General features: G+C 38.3%; 1 protein-coding gene across 2 annotated transcripts in view; it reads left to right on the forward strand.

Annotated features, from left to right (window-relative positions):
* LOC148648909 (DNA repair protein Ku80-like) overlaps positions 1-24,555 on the forward strand; it is a 27,076-nt gene continuing 2,521 nt past the window's right edge. For both annotated transcript variants that reach the window (XM_088607275.1, XM_088607276.1), the window contains exons 1-19: positions 1-115; positions 1,697-1,810; positions 2,251-2,434; positions 2,918-2,966; positions 3,207-3,329; positions 3,990-4,172; positions 4,733-4,847; positions 5,549-5,687; positions 6,895-7,007; positions 7,556-7,618; positions 7,851-7,988; positions 13,124-13,214; positions 15,901-16,028; positions 18,464-18,654; positions 18,781-18,871; positions 19,358-19,427; positions 20,833-20,942; positions 22,720-22,816; positions 23,471-23,538. In XM_088607275.1, the coding sequence (XP_088463401.1) occupies positions 98-115; positions 1,697-1,810; positions 2,251-2,434; positions 2,918-2,966; positions 3,207-3,329; positions 3,990-4,172; positions 4,733-4,847; positions 5,549-5,687; positions 6,895-7,007; positions 7,556-7,618; positions 7,851-7,988; positions 13,124-13,214; positions 15,901-16,028; positions 18,464-18,654; positions 18,781-18,871; positions 19,358-19,427; positions 20,833-20,942; positions 22,720-22,816; positions 23,471-23,538 (2,085 nt within the window). In that variant the 5' untranslated portion in view covers positions 1-97. The remainder of the gene's footprint in view (positions 116-1,696; positions 1,811-2,250; positions 2,435-2,917; positions 2,967-3,206; positions 3,330-3,989; positions 4,173-4,732; positions 4,848-5,548; positions 5,688-6,894; positions 7,008-7,555; positions 7,619-7,850; positions 7,989-13,123; positions 13,215-15,900; positions 16,029-18,463; positions 18,655-18,780; positions 18,872-19,357; positions 19,428-20,832; positions 20,943-22,719; positions 22,817-23,470; positions 23,539-24,555) is intronic.

Genomic DNA, 24,555 nt, shown 5'->3' on the forward strand with positions numbered 1-24,555 from the left:
GGTATTGTAAACGTCATTGCAGTCCAGGCGGTCCTATTATCATGACGAACAGTGTTGTACCCCGGATTCAAAACAGAAAGCACTCCAAAAAGTAAACATGGCGCGATCCAATAAGGTATGAAGTGAATGTCGACATTAGTTTAATTGGTTATATATATATAGTTTCTTTTTGACAAAGACAAATAGCAACATTACTTTGCATTAGAATAGGTTTGAATTTGTTTAAAAATGAACGGGAATTATCAGTCTTTAACGTGCTAAGAAACTGGAAGCAGTGTGGGCTTAAAATGCACGAATTGGTTAATTTATATCGGAACGATTTATATGAATAATTTACTTAAGATACCGTGTAGTTTGAAACCGTACATAGCGGTGTAGCTCAATGCTGATTTAGAGGTTTAGGACGATTATAGTAGTATACCGTCTTTTTGAGCAGCTTTTTGCTCATCAGTGCTGAGTTTCGCTTTATTTAGTATAATTCATTGAAACAGCCTCCTTTGATGATAACTTTCGCTGTTTTTACTGAATCAAAGTTCAAAAGCTTCATGTGAACAAAAATATTACAAGTTTCATACCCTTTTGACTTTGCAGATTACTGTATTTTAGGTTTATATGAATAGTATTTTCTGACTCGAAAATGTAGAACATTGGTGGTGCAGTGGTTAGTGTTTAGTTGCTGTCTCGTTGCGTTGAGACTCTGGATTCAGTTCCAGACCTGGGGTCCTATCGGCGTGGAGTATGTAGGTTCTTATTTGCATGGGTTTCCTCTGGGTTCACAATTATATTTTTGGACTGTGGCACGTTAATTGGCGTTTTGGAAAATTGTTCCTAGGTGTGAGTGTGTGCGTGTTTGTGTCTGTGTATCTGCCCTGTGATGGTCTGGCATCCCATACAGAGTGTACCCTGCCTTGCAGCCATTGCTTGCCGGGATAGGGTTTGGCTCACCGGCGGCCCTGAATTGAAAGAGGTGGTTACAAAATTGATGGATAGATGTTACCAAACTTAGGCTATATTTTCCCCTCAACAGTAACGAATTTCACATCTTACAGCCTTCCTTGCTGTAGCTGACAAGTCCCAACATGTAGCAATGTTTGCACCTGTTGACCTCGCCACCTCGTGGAACAAAACGGTATATCAAACGCTTCAGTTGTGGAGTTTAGTCTTCATGATCATGGTACTGTTGTAATAACCTATCTATGGGTTTGGCACCTCCTTTGAACACACTTAGATGAAGGTGATTTGGAATGTTTTTAAAATTGGACCGAACTTCTATGATTTCTTATTCCACTACAGGTTCAAACAACATCCATCCAAGTTCTATCTGCTTTTTTAATCAAGGATCGTGGGGGAGCTGGAGCTATGTTTGCAAGCAACGGGTACAAGGCAGGGTACACCATGGACAGGACAACCAGTGCTTCTAACAACACATGATGTATTTTCATATAAAACTAAGTCTACACTGACCTCTCATATCTGTAGACAAAAATCTTCATCCAGTTTTTGATATTCATAACACAAGTTGGGACATGTGAGACAAAACGTACTGAAACAGTAGAAAGCTTAATGAGGTATAAACATTGTTGTATTTTTGGGAGATAACGTAAGATTGTGTACAGCAGCTCTCATGTCATGGCAGCTAGTGCTTACTGAATTGTGTCTCTTCCTAATGTCTGTTGTTTTGTGAATATCTTTGTAGTCTGCTTTAGTGCTGTGTATGGATGTGGGGCTATCTATGAGTAATTCTGCCCCAGGACAAGAATCTCCTTTTGACCAAGCCAAGAAAGTCATTCAGAAGTTTGTACAGCGCCAGGTAAGCACTCTATATGTGTTACTCTAGGTTTTGTTAGAGAGGAAGGACGCTTATGCATGAAGATGCTATGCAAAACTCTTAATTTTATTTCGTTTTGGTCGAATGGTTCACAGCATAATATTATTGGCTGCATGAAATCAGGGATTAAGCCCTTAATTTGGTATTTTTACTGATTCATTAAACAGAATTTTTAATATTTAAGAACAGAATGTTTGAAAACCTAGTCAACAGGGATTTAGATTAATTTGATTTCATACAGTACCTTTTAAGATACAAGACAGATTGAAATGAAAATCAAAACTTATCATTTTAAAAATAACTTTCAACCTTCTCTGTATAGTAGACCTTAGCTGACCAATGAAATATGTATTTGTCTATGGATTTTCATTGCGAGGGCTACTTTATGTGACATAGTATGTTTGTGCCTGTATCCTTTGCAGGTGTTTGCAGAGAATAAGGATGAACTGGCTCTGGTGCTGTTAGGAACAAACCAAACCAAAAATTCTCTGGCCTCTGATGGTCAGTATCAGAACATTTTTGTTCATAGACACCTCATGATTCCTGACTTCAACCTGCTAGAGGAGATTCAGAATGGAATTCACCCGGGGGACCAGCAGGCTGATTGTATCCTTAACACTGCCACTCTATTGTTCAACTAGTAGAACAGGCTGTAGGGGTGCAAATTCTCAATAACATGGCGATCCTAGGTCTCCAGTATTTAGAAAAGTTAATGTAATCTTGTGTATAGCCTACTTCCCAGTGTCAGTGTCTGTATTTGGAGCAGGTACAGTAAAACATCAACAGGTACAGCAGGTACAGAGACATTTTGGAGTTCCATTTAGTAAGTGTTTTTTACAATCTCATGCAAGCAGTGTGATTTATTTGTGTGTCTCTGCTGCAGTTCATTGATAATTAATCTTTTTGAAGAACAACATAATGCCCCTTGTGCAAGATCCTCTACTAGTGCCTTTCATTTTTCTCTAGAAATTTCTTTCATACGGTTTAGAAGACGTGCCTCTTGAGGGAAGGAAGGGAAAACAGCGAAAATAAGGCAGCAAAAATAAAATGACCTTATTCACTTAAATGCCTTGACATGCTTTTTTCCAGTTCTTGATGGCTTGATAGTTTGTATGGATCTCCTGCAGAAGGAAACACTGTAAGAGTGCTGGTTACATTCCAAATCTGTAATTAAAAATGACGCTTCCTTTATTTTATACTTTCTATATAAAGTTGTTTTCTTTCACACTGAAAGCACAAATTGAACAACACAAGACTGGTCTAACCAATAGGTTTTTCAATAAACTTAATAATCAGCAAATTACTCTTCTAGATTTACTGAAAAAGGCAGTTGTAAGTGAATATAACTTTTGACATCTTTCTGCTTTTCAATACACAGTGGGAAGAAGTATGAGAGGCTGAACATTGTAATGCTTACAGACCTTTATAGCCCAGCTAGCTCGGACCAGCTGGACACCATCATAGAAAACTTAAAGAGAACTGGAATCACTTTGCAGTTCATGTATGTATATAATGCCCTTCTATCATTGCCCTACATGTGCTCTCTAATAGGCCAAAACTATTCTTTGTGTATTTTGTTATAATCTAAATTTCTCCTTCAATCAAGTGTTGCAGTTCTTCTGGTACATTTTCTCTGGTTTTGTACCGAATGTAGTGAAGAGATATAAACATTCTTTTCTATTATGTCAAGTACATTTTTACCAAAGGAAAACCATCTTTTTGTCTAAAACATCTTGCTGTTTCTTAGTAAATGTTTAAGACCCTCAAAAACTATAAAAGCTACTGGTGACTAAAAAAGTGATAACATGAAAAGTTGTTGTGTTACCAGTAAATTAGTATCTGGTAAACAGAAACATTATTTTAGAAAAAAGAAAAACTGCTAATTTGGTATGTTATGCAGACTGTCCTGTTTTGAGTGAAGTGTGATCACCCTGTTTGTAGTCTCTGTGTTGATTTTACTTTTAATGGCTTGAACATAGGTGGGCCGCTTGTATCTAAGACCCCTAGATTCTCCAGTGCTTTGATTTAGTTCCTTTGGCCTCACATATAAAGGTGCTTTTCCCTTTTGACTTTAAATGTAAGTTTACAGTCATTGGATTTTTATGGTAAGGGAGTCGGTTGATTACAAAAAGAAAACTAAGATCCCCACTTCTTCCCTCAGCTTGCCATTCCCTCTTGACTTGGAGGATGCGAGTAGAAGCAGTGGGGATGCAGGGGATCCCAGGTCTCCTCATTACTCTGGGAAAGGGTTGACACAGGAGCAGAGAGAAGGCGTGAAGATAGTGAGACAAATCATGACCTCTCTGGATGAGGAAGATGGTCTGGACGAGGTTCATACCTTCAGGTATGAAAAACACACCAGCCGTCTGGCAGTCACTGACATGTAATCTTGTAAATAAATGTTTTCGATTTCTCAAATTTATTTTTCTCAAATTTGCTCTGCAAAAATATGTATATACTAATTAATTCCAATGCTCATTGGTTGGGTTATTAATGCCTGTCAGTGTATGTTACTAAGAGTAACAGGTTTTCTAATGCATGGGGAGGAGGCAAGCAAGTAAATGGATTTTCAAGATCATATTGAAATTACATGCTTAAAAGATTATAGCACTCAACATTGTTACCATTTTCTGATTTTGCAGAGGATCGTATCTGCTGTGAAAAGGAATAGTAGCGTGACTACTGAGATCAAGGAGAATGTATAAAAAGCTGTCTTACATCTTCCAATTCTTGTTTTAAGCATTTTCTGTGTTGACTGCATTTGTAATAAACTGTCTGGCCCCCAGAGTCGAAGGACTGCTAAATGGACAGTCAACTAAGCCTACACTTAAGGCTACACTTAAGACTTTCCTTTGATTTGGAAGGTGACCCATTGGTGACAAATCTGTTTCTGTTCCCTTACAGTGAGGCTATAGAGCATCTGTCTATCTTTAAAAAGATAGAAAGGAGGCCGATGGCTTGGCCCTGTCAACTCACTATTGGAAGCTCGATCTCCATCCGCATTGTGGGCTATAAGGCGGTGAGTTGCATGAGCCACAGTTTGTCACAGTCAAGAATTAAAGACTCACTGGACAAAAGGCTGGTATTATAGAGAAGTGTTTCTTTGTCAGGGTTTATTATGAACGTTATACTCCCATCAGCTTTGATCCAGGGAACTTCATGTTTAAAAAAAGTTTAAAGTCTGTCTGCTTTCACACAAGAGCAAGCCACTGAAACTGCACACAAAAAGCAATGTTTGCCTTTTTGCAGTTTTATTGGCATATCATGTCATTTATAAGTCAAAAACAGGAAAAATAATAAATGGAATTTTAATTCCATTTGGGGCAATTAATTTGCTGTCTACATAAGCTAGAGGAGATATGTTCTACCTTCTGCCTACCCTGTTAGGCACTGTGTAGACATTAAACGTAGAACTGTTTAAGTACTTTTTTTCACATCTGAAATGCAGTAATTGTGCTAACATAATGAAATCTTTGTTAATGTCAACTTGGACTTAAAAATCAATGCTTACATAACTGGCTTAGTCGTTTTATGAAGATTTCGGGTCACTGTTATTTATAAGTGCAGAAGTGTTGCCCTAGTAAAATGCTCTGCTTTATAAATGAGGTCATGATTGTAAATGTGAGATCTAGTTGACTTGCCTGGTTTTCTAAAGGTTTATCTATTCTTAATATTAATGAGGAGTACGGAAGCTGTGTTGAAGACTGTGTATGATGGCAGGTGACCGAGGAGAAGATTAAGAAGAACTGGATGATAGTGGAGGCTCAGACACACAAGAAAGATGACGTGAAGAGGGAGACTGTGTACTGCCTCAATGATGACCAAGAGACAGAAGTTGCCAAGGATGACACTATACAAGGTGGGACCCAGTGAGCTTCAGATTAACTGTAAAACCATATTGTTCTAAAGCAGTAATTAGTTCCTTCTTTCTGCCTTACACTAGCAGAGATACAAAAACAGTAGGATCATTTTGAATTCTTTCTTCCTCAGTGTTTAAGTTTTGTAATATGTGCCCTGCATCATTTTTGTGCAGTGTTTAGGTATGCTGACCTCTAATTGGTCTGTTCCCTGTTCATTAATATGAACATGTTTTATTCATTTATCCAAGAGAGCAGCTGTTTGTCATGCTTTGTGGGTGGGTTATCTATAAATCCATCATGACTAAAGATCTGAAGACAATAGGGGTTTAGACTAGTTATCTCAATTATTAATTGATGATGTTAAGTGATCCACTGGAATGTGAAGTAAAAGAACCAGTAGCTAGAAGTGGTTTGCCCTAGGACTGGTTATTGCTGTTTTTGAGAGATTAGAAAAAATAATAATGTTTGTTGCAAGAGAGTGGCTTGGAGGTTTGTGCCTCACAAACAGTGTCCAGGGTTTGAATCCAGGCTGCACTACATGAAGCTTACATTTGTTCATGTGGATTTCTCTGGGTAATCCAGTTTCCTCCCTTCTTCCAGGCTCAAGCAAATTAGGCTGCTCCAGTGTGTTTGTTCCCAGTGTGATCAAGGGGTTTTATTCCCAACATAATCAGACTTTATTTGATTAGAATAGACGAAGGTCAGCATGAGGAGCCAAAGGGCCCTTTCTAATTTGTAGCCTTTTTTATTATTTTTTTAGGTTGATGTCTTTTTCAGTTAAGGATGAATTTCTCAGTTTATTGAGCTCTCCTTAATGGCATCATTGTGTCATTGTTATTTTTTTAACTTTGGTATTTTTGTTTTTACACTCAAAACAAATTGGAATCTCTGCTGTTTTCTCTCCAAATGAGCGCATATGCTCATTAAAAGTTTGAGGAGCTCCTCTTTCAGGCATATTGAAGATTTTTCCATTTATAGTGCTTTCATTTGTAAGGTCCCTAAAGTAACCTTCAAGATACTAGCCCTTAAGGTCCTTAGTGTGCCAGTGGTGATATTTCATGTATTACTTGTGACTCTTCAAAATAAAGTAGAAACTGTGTGGTGCCTTCCTCAAACTTCATGTGAAAGTTTCTCATACCCTTAATAATGGGATTTGTACAAGAGATCAAATCTTGTGTTATATATACCCTCTGACTCTCTCTGCAGGTTTTCGTTATGGAAGTGATATTGTTCCCTTTTCTAAGGTGGACCAAGAGCAAATGAAATACAAGTCTGATGGAAAGTGCTTTGCTGTGTTGGGGTTCACAAAGCAGAATCAGGTATCTGTTATCCCTAAGGATTTTGAAAGAACTGTGGTACAGCCCGATTTGGGTTGGTGTGTAAGAGATAAGGTTGAATGGTTTGTTTTGTTTATTCAGTGAGATACTGTAAAAAACATCTCAACAGAGTTCCTGGATCAGTAAGTTGCTGGCTTTCATCCTGAAAATAGTTTGGTGTTTGTTTTGAAAGGTATAAAAACAAGGATATGCCATACCCCTTCCAGGTAGTTGTATTGTTTAATAATGTAGCATTGTAGTAAAGGATATCTAAAGCTATTTTTTCTGAACCCGATTTTAAAGACATAATATTCTTGTACCTAAATCAAGATGATTTTTGGATTGCTTTATTCCTTATGAAGCCAGCCAAGAAATAACTTAAAATCTGTTTTTTCCTGTGCATGGTCATCAAGTCTATAGCAGTCGGCATTGCCAGTCATATGTTTATGATTAATGCATATACATTTCCTGCCAGTTTTCAATTTTTTTCCTGTTAGTCTCAATAAACCACATTAAAACTCTTTATTTTCTTTCATTATTTTCTCATGCAGTTCCAGCGTCACCTTTTCATGGGCAGTCAAGTCATAAAGGTGTTTGCACCCAAGGGTGACGAGGTAAGAAAAGGGAGGTGGGAACTTTTTGCCTTGAATCATTTTTATATTGAAAAATTATCATTCAGAATTGTATGACCAAAATTACAGCAAAGAGTTGTTGAAAACTCAGGATTATTTTAAAGAAAGTAACCTGTCTGTTACTTTTTACAGTATGTGTGATTGGGCTGTGTCTCCTAGTCCCTGCATATGTTTTCATGTTGGGATTTGTGCTGTCATGCTTGTGTGTCCTCAGCATGCTGCAGTAGCTCTCTCGGCCCTGATCCATGCTCTGGATGAGCTACAGATGGTGGCAGTGGTTCGCTATGCCTATGACAAGAGGGCAAACCCACAGGTTGGCGCAGCGTTCCCCTGCATTAAGGACAAGTATGAGGTGAGCAATCACTTCTGGTTCTTTCTTTACTTACTGCTGCCTGTAAGCTCCACTCGAACTGGGAAATGCAGTGTCTTCATGAACAAAGGAGTTTTCTCAGAAATCTTGGAAATTGTGCTAAATTGGCTAATCAAGCTGGTAATTTTTTACGTTTTTTAGTCTTCTGCTGTGAGTGGGGTATGTACATTTCTATGTAGGAAATATGAAAATGGGAATTAATATTTGGTTAATACTGCTTTGGGGGTTATATGCAGAATGTAACTTACTCTTACACTTACAGATGCAGCCATTCAAATTGCGTGGTAAAAACTCGTACCATGCGAAATTATCTGCAGAATAGCGCGGGATACTGCAGTATATCATTGGCTGTCCAAAATAACCAACAGATGGTACTTGTGGTGCATTGGTTGTTAGTGAAACGATTGCTTCATTTAATCTCTTTACTGTGCTGCTTTTAATCTCTTTAAATCTGCTTAATATTGAATATTAAAATGGAATTTTACAACTAAAGGGAAATATTGGTAGCTGAACATAAAAATAAGAGCATTAAGTCTTTGAAAGTCATAAGCGATATTAATTTAGGAATATAAATATATTAGCAAAAAAAGAAGAAAGAAAACACAACGTTTCGGCCATGGAGCCATGGCCGAAACGTTGTGTTTTCTTTCTTCTTTTTTTCCAGCATGGAATAAACCTATTACTTGTTCCTTTGCAGCCTACGCATGCTGACACAGCTACCCACCTGAACTACTTTATTAAAAGCTATGAATACATGCGCTTGTTATCCCGGAAAAAAACAGCATACTTTTTAGAATCTGCTTAATAGGGAATATAATATGGAATCACGCATCTTAAGAAATTCATAATATTAATTTAAGGATCTAAATATATTTATATAGCTCAAAGTATTACCGTAGTCCACTTTCTTTGTAAACATCTGCATCAATATGACTGATTCATTTGTGATTACTTGGAAAACTTGCTTGTCCTTTTCAGCTATAGCCTAAGTTGCTGAGCAGTTTGTCAGCCTAATGGCTTCAGTGCGTGACTCGCATTCTGGGAGCTGGGGTTCGAATCCTGCTCACGGCATGAGTTCTCCTTTAAGAATTACGTTACGGTATTTCTCAATATCGTAACGTGTTCAAAGTTAAATTAGATCAACAACATGAATAGGCAATTGTGTATACTGTCAACATTGGGAGTAAGAAGCAGTTCAACCGGTTTCATTCAAGTCAATTCCAAATACCTTATTCATTGGTGGTGAGCGTTCTGGCGCACTATGGCTGCCGTCGCATCATCCAGGTGGATGCTGCACATTGGTAGTGTGGAGGGGAATCCCCATTACCTGTAAAGCGCTTTGAGTAGCATTTTCAGTAGCATGCCCCTGTTGTGTTTGTCGCTCTTTAACATAAGGCAGTCAGCAATCAAATTTCCTGTTGTTTCTAAACACTTGTTTTTCTGTACTGTAGTTTTAAAACTTGAACAAAGACATGCCACATGCAAACAGCACGATCCTGTATAGTTTTAAGGGCACTACAGTACAGCTTGTGGGAAATACAATTATTTGTACTGTATCAAAGTCTAACTTGTTCACAGCACCCATTACAAACTCTGGGCGTTTCATTGCCTATTGCAACCGTATCGACAGCAGTGTAGTTAAAAGGAACATGTCAAAATGTTTCCAAAATAACCACAAGTGAAAAAGTTTATTTGAGGGAATCAATAATAATAGACAAATTATATAAAAAATCCCAAGGTGTTTCATAAAATTATTAAATTATTATTCTTGTTGCTGCTGCACTGCTGGGCTTCAAGCTTTGAGTCGCCTACATCTTCGACTAGCTTGCAGAGAAAGTCATATTTTTTATTTTATTTATTAGCACACTGAAAAACAGAACCCGTTGATTTGCTATTAGTTCTTGCTTTGTGCTCGCTGTCTGCTCCTGAGGCTGGGACAGGAGATCACACACTGCTTTTTAATAGAAGCGCATTAACTTGCTAATGCGTCTGTCACATTTCCTGGTGTATTGTCAATTGTCAGTGTTTTGGTATGTTTGATTCAGAGAAACTTTTCCCAGATATTTGCTCATCAGTACAGTACACTGAATAATGGGGACTCTCCATTATAAGCGTAAATATAAAGACCCAAAATAAACACAGTAATAAATAACACTGACCTTTTTATTAAGTGATAGACAAAAAGCAGGGCAATGACTTTCTCTGCAAGCTAGTCGAAGAAGTAGGCGACTCAAAGCTCGAAGCCCAGTGGGTGCAGCAGCAGCAACAGCAATTAATAGGGTGTATTCTTATAATTATAATCGAGAATAAAAAAACGGTATTAAAAAGACAGCTGAAACTTAAAAAGATGCGTTATTATAGTTCAGAGTCAATTGTTTTCTCTGGTTTTCATAACCTTCGCTTATTAAAATGACTATGAGACCACGATTTTTCAGATGTCAATAACTTCACGAAAAATGACACAGAGCCTTCAAACCACAGGCATTTAAAAGATATCGATTTGTGAGAATTGTCACAGCTTTTATTTAAATGATATCCAGTACCTGGTTGCATATTTGGAAACCTTAGTTTTTAAATAAAGCGGATTATGCTACATATGTGTGCATCTGTTGAAGCCTTCTGAAGTCTCTCAAAAAACATAAAAATGTAACGTAATTGTAAATGTAACCTCTATGACTAAAGTGCCAAAGAGGAGTGGCTTAAGAATTCCTTAAGCCAGAGCCGAAAAATACAGAGACGAAAAAGTTTGGTGCCGTTTTCTCTGCTTTAAAGTTACTGTAACACATACGGCCGACAGACACTGTGTAAGAGCCGGCTTACCAGAGCGGTGACTTCACCGCCCTTCCCTGTAATAGCAGGACCACAGCCGCTAGGCTGGGTAGAGATCTCTCTTTAGCTCACCAGGCTGGGTCCCTGTTGAGTGACACAGGAGTCCTGGGTTCGAGCCCCCAACGGTGCGGGGCCGACCTGATGCAGCAAGGGTGCCCGCCTGAACCCCGTTGCGTTACAGTACCCTCCTCGTGGAAGAATTTTCACTTCGAACGTTTTTGCCCACCAACTAACACGCAGACACAAACTGAATAACACTACAGCATGTATTTGCAAGAAATAGCGATTACAAACATTTTAAAAAACGTTAGATCACAGTAATACACTTGTATTAAAACTAACACTCTATGGGCACTACACTGTGACTTCACGGGGGAAATGTCACATAGCTAAATCACAGCTAGATACAATTTTATGTTGCTTCTTGAAACCGAATATCCAGACATATCAACATATTTACTAAAATTATCCATCTCAGTAATCTCACTGTGCGACCCGGTGCTAACTCAATTCTCACACTCCCATTATAATAAAAAACAAGAGCAAGGTGACTTTCTGCTTAAAACTACAGAACAGTCTCTCGTGCAAACTCAACAAAGGTTTATTTTTATAACGACAACCCATCCCCCGGGAGTCTCACCTCCCGCTTTTCCACACACACCAATCACAGGAAGTCGGATACACAGATATACTGACACAGTAGCGCACACGCCAATGAACGGCAGTGTGATGTATATTGTAGAAATATACTGTATATACAGTATGAGACCGTATGGTTTCAAAGCCACTACAACAATACAGTATTTGTGAAATATTTTCTTTATCCAAATTTAAAGTTAAATTACTCGTTGATGAAATTTATATTAAGACAAAATATAGATTTTCTCAATGTGAATGTAAACCAGTGAAAGAGGCACATCGCGGTCACAACAACCTATAATAGTGGGCTATTTTTATAGATTCAGCTATGTAAGAAACAAACTGAAAGTAATGCGCTGATCGGGTTTTGAACCGCCTGGGTACAGCGCGCTACTTTACAGTCCATGAGCGTTCTATTGTAAATTACCACTATAAGGACAATAAAAGTTTTTGTTAAAAAAACAAATGTAAAAATGTTTCCAAAACAACCACTTGTGATATTTTAGCTGCTTAGTTACATGATTCCATACTAATTTTATTATCAAGTGGTATTAAATCAGTACAACCTTTTTTTTTACAATAACAGCAAGTGGTATTCTTACTAGGTATTCTTAGAAAAGGATAAAACATACAATAACTTTTTATGAAGTGCAGTATATAAACTGTAAAATGCCTGAACAAGCACATTGGAACCATAATTCACCGTACGTCATCATGTTAAAGACTTTGATGCAAAAAATATTTATGAAGAGGGTGGAATCCTGTTGTGTACGTTTTCATATTTAGCCATCACTACCATCTACTGTGTGTACATTAGGTATGTATTACATTACAGTATTGTTATTTGCCCTTGGATTTTCTCTATGTGGATGTAAGCATGAAAGAGGCACATCACATTCACAAGCTCCAGTATAATACCAGTTTAAAATTAATAAGAGTCTAAACAGTGTACAATTTAAATTCTATCATTGGAAAAAGATTGTTCCTCAACAATGAGCGGGATTCGAAACCAGGCATTTTCTGATGACAGCCCAAATGCTCCACACACCACGATCAGTTTTCACAGCTCCACCTGGGCGTTTTAGAAAGTAGCGCACTCACTTGACTGAAAATTTCTAAAATGCTGCGGTCTACCGCAATCTGCTGCAGTCTCGTGCAGTCTCACGCAGTGGCTGGACTGCAAACTACTGCAGCATCCCTCGCGCATTCTGAATTGCTGGTTATAGCTCTTTTCTGGACCCCACACAAAGCACTTTAGAGGTAGTGGAGACTTCCCTCCGCCACCACCAATCTGCAGCCCCACCTGGATGATATGACGGTAGCCATAGTGCACCAGTTTGCTCACCACACAACAACTGTCAGTGGGGAGGAAAACAGAGTGATGAAGCCAATTCATAGATGGGGATTATTCGGAGGCCATGATTAGTAAAGGTCATTGGGAAATTTAGCCAGGACACCAGGGTAACACTGCTACTATTTTGAGAAATGCCCTGGGAGTGAGGACCACAATTTTATGTCTCATCCGAACATCTGGACCAGAAGTGCTGTTACTGTACCATTAGCTACAATAAATGTGATGTGCTTTGATATCCTTTGTCATGGCTGTTGCTTAACATGGTGCTGCTTGTTGCATCTCTCTGTTTTCTCAGTGCCTGATGTACGTCCAACTGCCATATATGGAGGATCTCCGGCAGTTTATTTTCCCATCTCTAGAGAACAGCAAGAAGTTTGCTCTATCAGGTATTAACCTTAGACCAGTGGTTTTCAAGCAGAAGTACACAGGACAACTGTTATGACCCCAGGTGTCTAGGGGTAAAGGGGTGTAACATTTAGGATGGGTTTGGATGCAGGTGGGTTTCTGGTGAGGGACTTGGGAAGCGTGACAACAAAAGTTTGTGCAAAAGTGATTTATTTAAAAAAAGTGAATAAGTGAAAGTACGTAAACAGGACACAATAACACACAGGGAAAATGAACTTGAGCAGTGCCAAAGGAAAGAACATAACAAAACTAAACGGTTGTTATAACTAATACAATGAGGTCTAACCTAACTAACCAAAACTAACTAACCCAAACAAACAAAAATAAAAGGGTCTTCGGCGTCTTCACGCACCCTAGCTTCCCTACACTGAACTACCCAGAACCAAAATACACAAGTGGCACACGCCTCTAACCTAGTGTGTCTAGACAGAAAACAATCCTATGAGTGAAATATATATCCGATGATCTTACCTGTTACCTTTTCCCCAAGTGTACAACAAGTTCACAGTTAAACACAAACACGAGTGAGCAAATTGCACAATGGAGGAAAACAGGTAATACGCAAATACACAATACACAATCCAGGAATGCGGTATAATGAGAACAAATAAGGAGTAATAAGCAAGGTAATATAAACACAAACTAAATAAGCAAAAACAAAGCCGAACATAGCAAAACAAGCAAAAGCACGAGCAATAAAGATTTGTAAGTTGAGCCGGAGCTCTCGAGGTTGGAACTTCTTCGATATTGAAACTGTAGATCTTGGGTTCTGATTGGCCTGGAGTAGAGATGATAATGACTTCACAACTGCAGCAGTGGTGTAGTGATGGACCAATGGGGGGGGATTACCTGAATACAGGAAGCGAAAAAAACAAAACAAAAACACGGACACGCACGGGGACGTAACAACAACTCGGTACTGCCAAAATGAAAACATATTCAAAATAATAAATATCTAATAGAATGTATAGAAACCACTAGCATATCCCGTGAAATAAAATGAAATGAAAGAGTCAAACAGTGAGTAATTAAGGTAAAGGGGATGTGAAAAAGTAAGTGAAACCTTAGTTTCATTATCTCAGTTAAGGGAATAATTAGAATGAGATGTTTAAGGTAGGCCTTCGGGGCTGTGTTTGGAAGGCCCCACCCTATGTAAAAATCAGAAACATTGTGAGTTTCATCTTCATCATACGGATGTGTGGAAACAAGTAATACCATGACCTAACTAAATCTCTGAGGACTGAGGACCTAGAAAAAGAGTTATTGATGCTCATCATTCCAGAAGTGATTTCTAAAATCATATCTAAGGATCTGGGGCTCCACCAATCCATTCTCAGTGTACAAATGTAGACGGTTTAAGACCATTTATCAATCTCTTGAGAGTGGTTGTCCTTCCAAAATCTCTACTAAAACAAACTGGAAAATCATTAAGGAAGAACTCCAGAGCAACATCCAAGGAACTGCAGGAACTACTCTCACCTTTGGCTAATGTGACTATTCATGACTCAACTTTTATCAGAAATCAACTGGAAAAATGGTGTTAATGGAAGCATAGTGAGGAGAAAACCACTGCTGTCCAAAAATAGCAATGCTGCCCATCTGAAGTACATCAAGGAATGCCGAGATGATCCATAAGGCTTCTGTATCTGTGTTCTCTGGACAGACCATCATCCCACCCATCAAGCACAGCGGGGAGAATGTGAAGGTTTGGGGTTGCTTTGCTGTCTCAGGACTCGGATGGCTGAGCATCACTGACACAACTATGAATTCTGCATTGTATCAGGTGATTCTAGAAGAAAATGTCTGGCCTTCTCTCTGTGACTTGAAGCTGAATGGAAAGTGAGTCTTGCAGGAAGATGGTGAACCTAAACATACAAGTACACCTACAAAAGAAATTCCAGGTTTTACATGGCCTAGTTAGAGTCCAGAACTAAACCCTATCAAAATATTGTGGCAGGACTTGAAGTGAGCTGTCTAGGCCTCAAATGTCATGGAGTTGAAGGAGTTCAGTAAGGAGGGATTGTTTAAAATTCCTCTAAGCCAAGGGATTGTGAGAGACTGATAACTGGTCAAGGTGGGGCCGCCAGTTACTGAATCTAAACATTCACATACTTTGTCACATATATTGAATGTTTTATCATTTAAAGATAAATTACATTGCTTTTGTCATTTGTTTCATCGGGTTATCTGTTCCTAGGACTTAGAGTATGATCTAATAACATTTTAAGTTTTAAATATAATAGGATTGTGTCTACTTGATCTGAAATTCTGGGACAAAATGGGTACAGCTTTAATAAACAATTGAAAACCCTTGCCTTTGAAAGCTTTGGATTGCTTTAAGTACACTGGACATTATCAAAGCTAATGGGGAAAAATGTCTGGTCCAGTAAACATCTATCTAAATCTTTATGGAAATAAGTTTTTCAATAACTTTCCATACCATTCCGTACCAGCGCAATGTCCTAGCATTTTATTTATGCTGCACTTTTTAAGCTGTTTTTTTATGCTACTGGTATATACACCTTTTGCATCTTGACCAGATGTGATTGTAAGTCAGTGTGTAAAGAAGTGACTAACAAATTACTGTGAGTGAATGATGTAAAGAATATGGTATTTTTCATTCCTGGCTTAGTTCATCTTCATGTTTCTTTCATTTTTTGTTTTCAGAGGAGCAGCTGTCTGCTGTGGATTCGTTGATTGACTCCATGATGTTGGTTGAGGAAGAAGATGGGGAGACAGCAGACCTTTTTAAAGTGAACAAAATGGCAAATCCACAATTCCAGAGACTCTTCCAGGTACACCTTTAAATCCCTAATTTTGTGGAAGCTACTGGGGGGAATTAAATGTGACAAGCTGTTGAGAGGGATGTTACAACCTTGAACCTACGATACAATTGAGTTCTTTTCAGATGAATGGTATTATTTAGTACATATGATTTTAGGGATAATTAACACAATCATGCCCAGGTTTGTACATTGGTAGCATATTAATATGGAATTCATAAATTATTCCACATTTTGACAACCTACAGCTGAATTTTAATCACATTACAAAATACAAGACATCTTTATTTTGATTGTATAACCCTGATAGGGGTGATGTCATTGAGGCTGAGCATAAGTTGTATCACAGTAGAAAAATGTATTCCTTTAATAGTTTCTATACATATAACAGCATCATATTAAATATTGATTAAATATTAATATTTCATACTTGTCAGGCTTCCCAATATTTTAACATGATTCAAGTGTTTTCCAAAAATTGCATTCTGGAGGGAAATGTGAAATGAATCTAAACATAAGCCTGTCATTACAGCGGTTTAAGACTCTCGCTATTCCTGACAGGACCAAACTGCTTCATGGACTGTGACATTGATGTATTGACCACATACAGTATAATATTGTTGATTCCTATATATGGATAGATTGGTGGTGTCTGTACTAGAGGTCACAAGTTCATATTCCATGAGGCAGTTAGGTCCTTTAAAGGGAAACCACAGTGCTATTTTTATTTTTTGGGGCATTGAGTGCATTTCAAGTTTGAAAAAGTAAAATGTACACAGTAATATCTAAAATTTCAAATTTACATAGCAGATAGACAAAAGTTCCAGGTATGCATATTCAGAATGAGGCAACAAAACTTCCGGTGATGTGAAGTGGTCTTATTACATTGTAAATTAGGAGGCTTTGTGACTACATCTCTTTTTAAATCCAATAAAAATATTGCACTAAACTTTGAGATGTTTTTGCTGACAAATGCAACTTAATTGTTAACTCTGCATGCAGATCACTTTGTAACATTTCTGCAGTGAAACGTCTGCTGCACAGCTTGTATGTATTTGCTAGTACATCGCATTGCGTTAGTCTTTACAGTGACTAGTGAGGAGGAAGGGCTGCTTCACGCTGCAATTCGTTTAAACTCTTGCTCTCACCTGTGGGGAGTCCGGAGCTTTTTGACAGCATCGCGACTATCCAGTACTTACACAAAGTTCCTGATTTTGAGCTTAATTCGGTTAAGTTTCTAGCCGACTGTGATTGGGATTCCCCAGCTGTGTGTTGAGGCCAGAGGTCTTTCAGCTCTCAGTGACACAGCAAATACCGTGTGTGGTTACAGCATTCAGCCTGAAGCAAGGCCTGAAAACACACAGGTGGTTATTCAAAATTGGGTGGGTTTATAAACAAAATAATTGGAAATCAAAAGTCATCAAAATGACACGTTCATATTTAAAATTATAACTTTAATTAATAATAATAATGCATTTATCATTAATAAAAAAGAATAGTAGTTATTTCAATTTATTATAATAGTTCCTAATAGTTATTTAAATGTAAAATGTGCCTCCAGAGTGTAGATATTTGGATGATGGTTGAACCTTAAATCATTAGAGGATGCAAACAAGTAAGAAAATGCATTTAGTTTTTATTTTATGTAATATTACATTGATAATTTATGTTGTTAATATTGATACATTGAAATTTAGTGTTTCGCTCGACACTCTGTTATGAGGCTGCTAGCTGTAATTAGTACTAGTAAAATAAAAATCTACATGCAAGATCTGTGTTACAAATGATAATTATTCCAAACAGAAAGCAGGGTGGTGCACTGCTGTCTTGCAGTGCTGCGGCCCTGGGTTTAATTTCAGACCTGGGGTGCTATCTACGTGAAGTTTCTATGTTCTCCCCATGTTTGCTCCAGGTGCTTCAGTTTCCTCCCACAGTCCAAAGACACTGGTAGGTTAATTGGATTCTGGGAAAATTGGTGTGAGTGTGTGTGTTTATATCATTTTGGGCCCTGAGATAGACTGATGTCACTGAGGTACATCGTGCCTTGCTCCCCCTGATGCTTGCGGGATGGGCTCCAGCTCCACTACGACCCTATATTGGATGAAGTGGTTAGGAAATGAATGGAATGGTGAATCCACAGCAGTTGTTTAAAAACATGTTCTAGTGAAATAAATGCAATTGCCTGACCTGAAGATTGAAAACGTACATCTTTTCCGCATAGAATTAATATCCAAATGTTCAGAAATGTCAGTTGTCGGTATTCAAATTTTCCACACCTTTCTCCATCTCGGCCTCTGTTTTTTCTTCACTGCTTTCTTTTTTCTCTTCTACTTCCTTTCCTTTGTTTCTTCCCTTTTTTCTTGCTGCTTCTCTGCTTACTCTGTCTCTCTCTCTTCACCTTTACCTCTGTCACCTCTCTACCTTGGCCCTTTCCACCCTTTCCCCAGTGTCTGCACCACCGGGCCCTCAACCCTTCTGCTCCGCTGCCCCCTGTGGAGCCCTGGCTGCAGGAGGTGCTGGAGAGACCCCAGGCTGTGACCGCTCGCTGCCAGGCCTCTCTGAAGGAGCTGCGAGGCCGCTTCCCGCTCAAGGAGGCCATCCGCAAGAAAGAGACCAAGACCAGTGCAGATATATTCGGGTACAAGTCACCAGCCTGTTAGATGGCATATCATACAGATAGTCCTGTCCCATTTCTGAGTTGTTCATGCTGTGTGTTTGTGGCATTTTACATTTTCTGATGACAACACACTATTCAATCCTATAGTAATGAAGAGGAGCCTGACTCCAAGAAGCCAAAACTAGAGAAGGATGAAGAATTCAAACTAACTGAGATATCAGATGGGACTATTACTGCTGTAAGTAGGAAGAACACTGGTTCTTACAGTACAGTGGTTTCTAAACAAATAATGTATTTTCTCCTATGTTGCCATTGCCTGTAGGTACCGAAACACCCTTTGAACTTTCTAATAGCACTGCGTAACTCTGCTATGGGGCCAGTGGAAATGAGCAGTGGTTTAAATCTACAGCTACACACCTGTACCTAGGGCTCAGTAAGGTGGTTAAGAGGAGATGCTGATGGAGAGATTTAAATAATAATAATTGCTTATGCTTATATAACACTATTCTGGACACTCCACTCAAAGAGCTTTACAAATAATGGGATCTCCCCTCCACTACCACCAATGTGTAGCATCCACCACCATAAATAAACTCACATGCTTTATTCTCCTCTAATGCAAAACAGTTGGCAAATAGCATTGCAAGTATAATTAATAGCAAGACATTGAGAATGTGATGCAGATCCTGTGTCTTACTGATTCCTATTCTCTTGCTGTGCTCAGGTTGGCAGTGTAGATCCGGCCCGGGACTTTCGTTTCCTTGTCTGCCAGAAGAGCCTTCCCTTTGGCCAGGGTGAGAAAGTTTAATGGACTTTGTTTTAATGATCTTAATAATGGAAAAAATGTGCTAAGGGGGAATAAAAAAATACCAAAATAACAAAACTGTTGTCTCCTAAAGCAGTAGCCTGAAAACGGGCTGGATTTATTCTAAAAAATACTAATTGCATTTACAAAAAACAAAGACGGTAAAGTAATGTGAACTAAGATGAGAAAAATATGTAAGTAATTTCAGTAAAGTGCAAAAATGATAAAACATCTTTGGTAAAACATACCCTTAAATATATGTTAAATGTATTATTATCTGGGGTACCTTAAAGGAGTAGGTGAATTGCTTATGATGGGTGTTTTTGTTTGGTACGCTTTAGCAAATTTGAACAAATACACTAAAATGCTAACAATGTAAACAAATGCACCAAAAATAAAACGAGGTAAAAATAAAGACTACAAAGGATAAAAATTCAGGAATATCAATGGTGCCCCATTGGGGTAAGTTAGTAGCTTATGAGGTAGATGCTTGTGAGGTTGTATATGTATGATTAAAAGGCAAATTAACAATTTCCATTGAATGTGTTGATTGCAATTGCAAAAATCAAAAGTCAAAAGATCCAAAAAGTATATATATATATTGTTTTGGGGTTGAAAAACATAATTTGTGATTAAACAGACATTCAGCATTACAGTTACCCTTTCCACTGTATTAGTCCATTTAACCAAGGATTAATTGTACTGGAGTGCTTGGACATGATGTTGCAGACAGGAACATATATGGAGGCCATTTGGTCCATGTTGCCTGTTTTGCATTTGGTAGCTAATTGATCTGAAGATCACTTCCAGCGTTTTTCTTGATAGAAACCAGGGTTTATGATCCAACAACATGGCTGAGTAGACTGTTGCATTCTGCAACGGAGTTCTTCCTGTTCTGAGTTAAATGCCCTTCAACATGCCACCTGTTCTGGTGAAGAATTTTACAGGCTGTAAAGAATCTACAGCACTAAATGCCAACAGTGTAGTGCTTAGGCTGAAAAATTTACAGAAAGCATAAGACAATAAAGATATTAATTATAGAGTCACAATAATCTGTATTTGGATTACAGATCTCTTTTGGGTATAGGTGAGAGAAAAATGACAGAGACGGACTACTGTGGAGAGTCCAACTTTATTGTCAGAATAGTCAATGCTGCACATAAGAAAAACAAAATATTACCAACATTGCAAGAAAAAGTTTGTGATCCCTTTGGAATTACCTGGACTTCTGCATTAATTACTCATAAAAATGTGGTCTGATCTTCAAGTTTGACTCTCAACTGGCCTATCAGATGAAAATAAAGGAATAAAAAAATATTCCCTGTTTAAAGATAGGATGACTGATCTGTGAAAAGAGTGATTATCTTTTTCTTTTGGCTTGATATTTTCTGCAGTGTGTGAGCAATTGACGCACAGGATTGAGCAGCTGCTGTGCAATAAGAGCACCCAGCTTTACTTGAAGAGTTTTTCCTGTATCCAGGCCTTCAGAGAGCAGTCTATCCAGGTAATCATGGTACAGAATTGTAATTGACCATCAGCGGAATACAGGAGCTCATTGTAATAGGACCATCATTTCATCATCCTAAATTGTTGTGTTGTCACATTTTGATGGTGCTAGTATACAGTATGTTTTTGTTAAATACCAGACCTTAAAATCTTATTCCTTTTACAATTGTGGGATTTGCAGGTGTTTATTGCTTGATTGTCTTACCAGGTCATTTAATGTTTACAAGACGTTTCTAATAAAGGATCTGCAGTATAATGGACTGGATGATCCAGTCTTAATCAGCCTGTGGAAGAGAAATTGATAGGCGAGAATCAATAAGTTCTATATCTGTACTCAGTTGAAGGTGATGCTAGCTTCTTGATCCTTGTTTTGAGAATCCTGTATCCTATATGAATTTCCTGTATTCAACAAACCACTTTTTTACAGTGAGAACAAAGATGTCAGTTTAGAAGATGTTTGCTGAGCAGTTTCAAAATGTGGCAGAAGACACTGAGAAAAAGAAACAATAGCAGAGAATGGACATCACATACTTATGACGTAAAAAAATGAGAAGGAAATAGTAGATGGTGTAAAACATCTCTGTCCTGGGTGTGTGTGTCCTCTGATTGGAAGCAAAGTGTAATCTTTGCTGTCGCAGGTGGACACTCCCCTGCTGTCCTGGATTATAGACTATCTGACCTGCAGGCCACAGTATGCACGGCTACAGAGCTGTGTGTCCGAACAGATTGTTAGCAGTACAGGGGCTCCACAGGGGACTGTCCTTGCTCCATTCCTGTTCACCTTTTACACCTCTGACTTCAGGTACAACTCTGAGACATGTCATCTGCAGAAGTTTTCAGATGACTCTGCAATTGTGGGGTGTATTAGAGAGGGGAGGGAGGAGGAATATAGGAGCTTGATTACCAATTTTGTGGAGTGGTGTCATCTTAACCACCTCCAGCTTAACACCAGCAAGACCAAAGAAATGATCTTCGACTTTCGAAGGAATAAGTCTCAGCTGAACCCTGTTTCCATCCAGGGTGAGAACATAGAGGGCGTACATTCCTACAAGTACTTAGGGGTACACCTGGATGATAAGCTGGAGTGGTCTGGTAACACTGATGCCCTGTACAAGAAAGGTCAGAGCCTACTCTATTTTCTTAGGAGACTCAGGTCCTTTGATGTGTGCTGCTACACATTTTTTATGAATCAGTGGTGGCGGCGGCCATCTTCTACGCTGTTATGTGCTGGGGCAGCAGCATCATGACAAAAGATGCAAATAGGCCCAATAAACTTATCAAGAAGGCTGGCACTGTGTTGGGGATGAGCCTTGACCCCATGGAGGTGGTGACTGAGAGGAGAATGCTGACCAAGCTCACAGCCATCATGAACAACACCTCTCATCCGCTTCATGGGACTGTTACTGGGCAGCGGAGCACATTTAGCAATAGACTGCTCCAGCTACGGTGTTCAAGGGAATGTTTCCGCAGGTCTTTCCTCCCGGCGGCTGTTAGCCCTTCATTTGCTCCTCTATGGACAGCATGTTTACTCCATTGTACTTTTTGGACAATCAGACAATCTGTATAAACCTATGCACATTTTGCACATATTTTATTGTTTTTACAGTGACTATGATCAGCACATTTTGCACACACCTATGTATTTATTTTTATTTATTTTGTTGTCTTTTGTTTTATAACTTTTCTAATTTCTGTTTTGCTTGTCTTGGGCTGGACTGCTGTAACACATCAATTTCCCTACGGGATTAATAAAGTATTATCTATCTATCTGACAGGTTGGGGAGCCCACTATCTATAATGACTATCTGCAGTCCCTGAAGAGAAGCATCCAAGACAGAGGCCTTCAAGGCTTTTGGGAGCTGCTGGTTAAAGGTAGGGAACTTGTGGGATATTTGGGATAATCTGCAGTAACTGAGTGAAGAGCACCATCATTATGAAAAGAGCTGTGTTCAGCAATTTTTGCATGGGAGCAACTAGATCATGCAAGCAAAGCAATATTCTGCAAGCCCGTGCAACTAGATCATGCAAGCCCGTCTACATTCTATGGGTGACAGGGCCTTCTCCTGTTATGCCTCCAAGCTCTGGAACTCTGTCCCCAAGGATATCAGAGAGTCACCTTCTCTAAACTCCTTCAAATCCAGACTCAAAATCTTCTTCTTTAGAAGAGCCTTTACTTAACTGGTTCCATTCTTTACCCCTCTGCTCCTACTATACTGTACTTAGTACCACCATCCACAGTCTCCTCTGTGTATTGTAATTGTGTTTTATCTTGTTTATTCTTATTTATTGTTGTTGTCATTCTGTAAAGTGCTTTGAGAAGCCACCTTTAAAGGTGCTATATAAAATAGTTTTTTATTATAATATTAATTGATAAAAAACATTAAATTTTATATTAATATATTAACATTCAGTTATCAAATGGAACAGTCTGTCCTATTTCATGTCTTGTACCCATTTTTTGTTTTACTTTCCCAGTAGAGAAAATATTGATATCACTCTTTAGAACTCCAATATGCTTATTTGCAGATAATATCTCCCTGATCAGCAAAGATGAGGTGGAATGCAGTGCAGTATCAAAAGCAGAAGCTGATCAGGTACCGAACACATTTTCATACTGCTGTAAATGTATTATCTTCTCATCCTGAACAATGTCACTTCTTTAAGTACAGTAGTTTGTTAAATAGTACTTGTTTCAAGGAGGTGCCAAGTACATAAAGGCTACAAACAAAAAGAGACTATTTAGCCCATCTAGGTTATTTGCTTAGCAGTAGCTAACTGATCTCTGAATCACATCTAGATATATCGGATGACAGCATATTGATTTTAACAACATGGCTAGGAAGTTCGTTATTAACTCCTACTACCCTTTGTGCAAACAACTGCCTCCTTTCTCCATGCTGGAGAAATCCATTACAATTACTAGTTAGGTGTGTAAGACATTTTTTAAATAAGCAAATTGGAGAAAGTGCATTATAGAGAGAAAGTTTTACTTTACATATTCACCATATACAGTACACATAGATCACAATAACTGATGACGTTTTACAATTTTCCCCCAGCTTCTTGTAAATTTTAAAAGTAATCCCTTGTAACTTGTGAAGTGATTCAAAATTGTGAAAGCATGGTTGTAAATAGCAGGTCCAATCAATCTTTATTTTCTATAATGGCCTTTGCAACAGTTTGCCACAGAGAACTTTATAGAATCACATAGTAATTGACTATATTGTGCAGAAACAGTAGACCATGTGGACACTTGGAAGACAAATAAACATCTGGAGGTACCTAATTAATTTTAAAATTTAGGTTAACTTTTTTCAGCATCGAGAGTGACAATAGTTAATTACAATTGTTATAGCAAATGCACGTATTAGTTTATTTTCTGTCCTGTGTTGAAATATTGTCTGGTTGTGTGAATCAAGCAACTTGATACACTAGCACAACACATTGTATTTACATATTGAGGCTGAACCTGTAACAATTTATATATATATATGGAAATCGTTCTTTCTTTAAAAGTGTAATCTGTGTTTTGTATTAATTTTCATACATTTTTGATGTCAGAAGGGCAGGTTATTTATGGCTGAATGGGGCCTGATAGACAAATACGGCTG

Source organism: Lepisosteus platostomus, chromosome 14 (genome assembly GCF_059453375.1).
Source record: "Lepisosteus platostomus isolate fLepPlt1 chromosome 14, fLepPlt1.hap1, whole genome shotgun sequence".
NCBI classification, from domain to species: domain Eukaryota; kingdom Metazoa; phylum Chordata; class Actinopteri; order Semionotiformes; family Lepisosteidae; genus Lepisosteus; species Lepisosteus platostomus.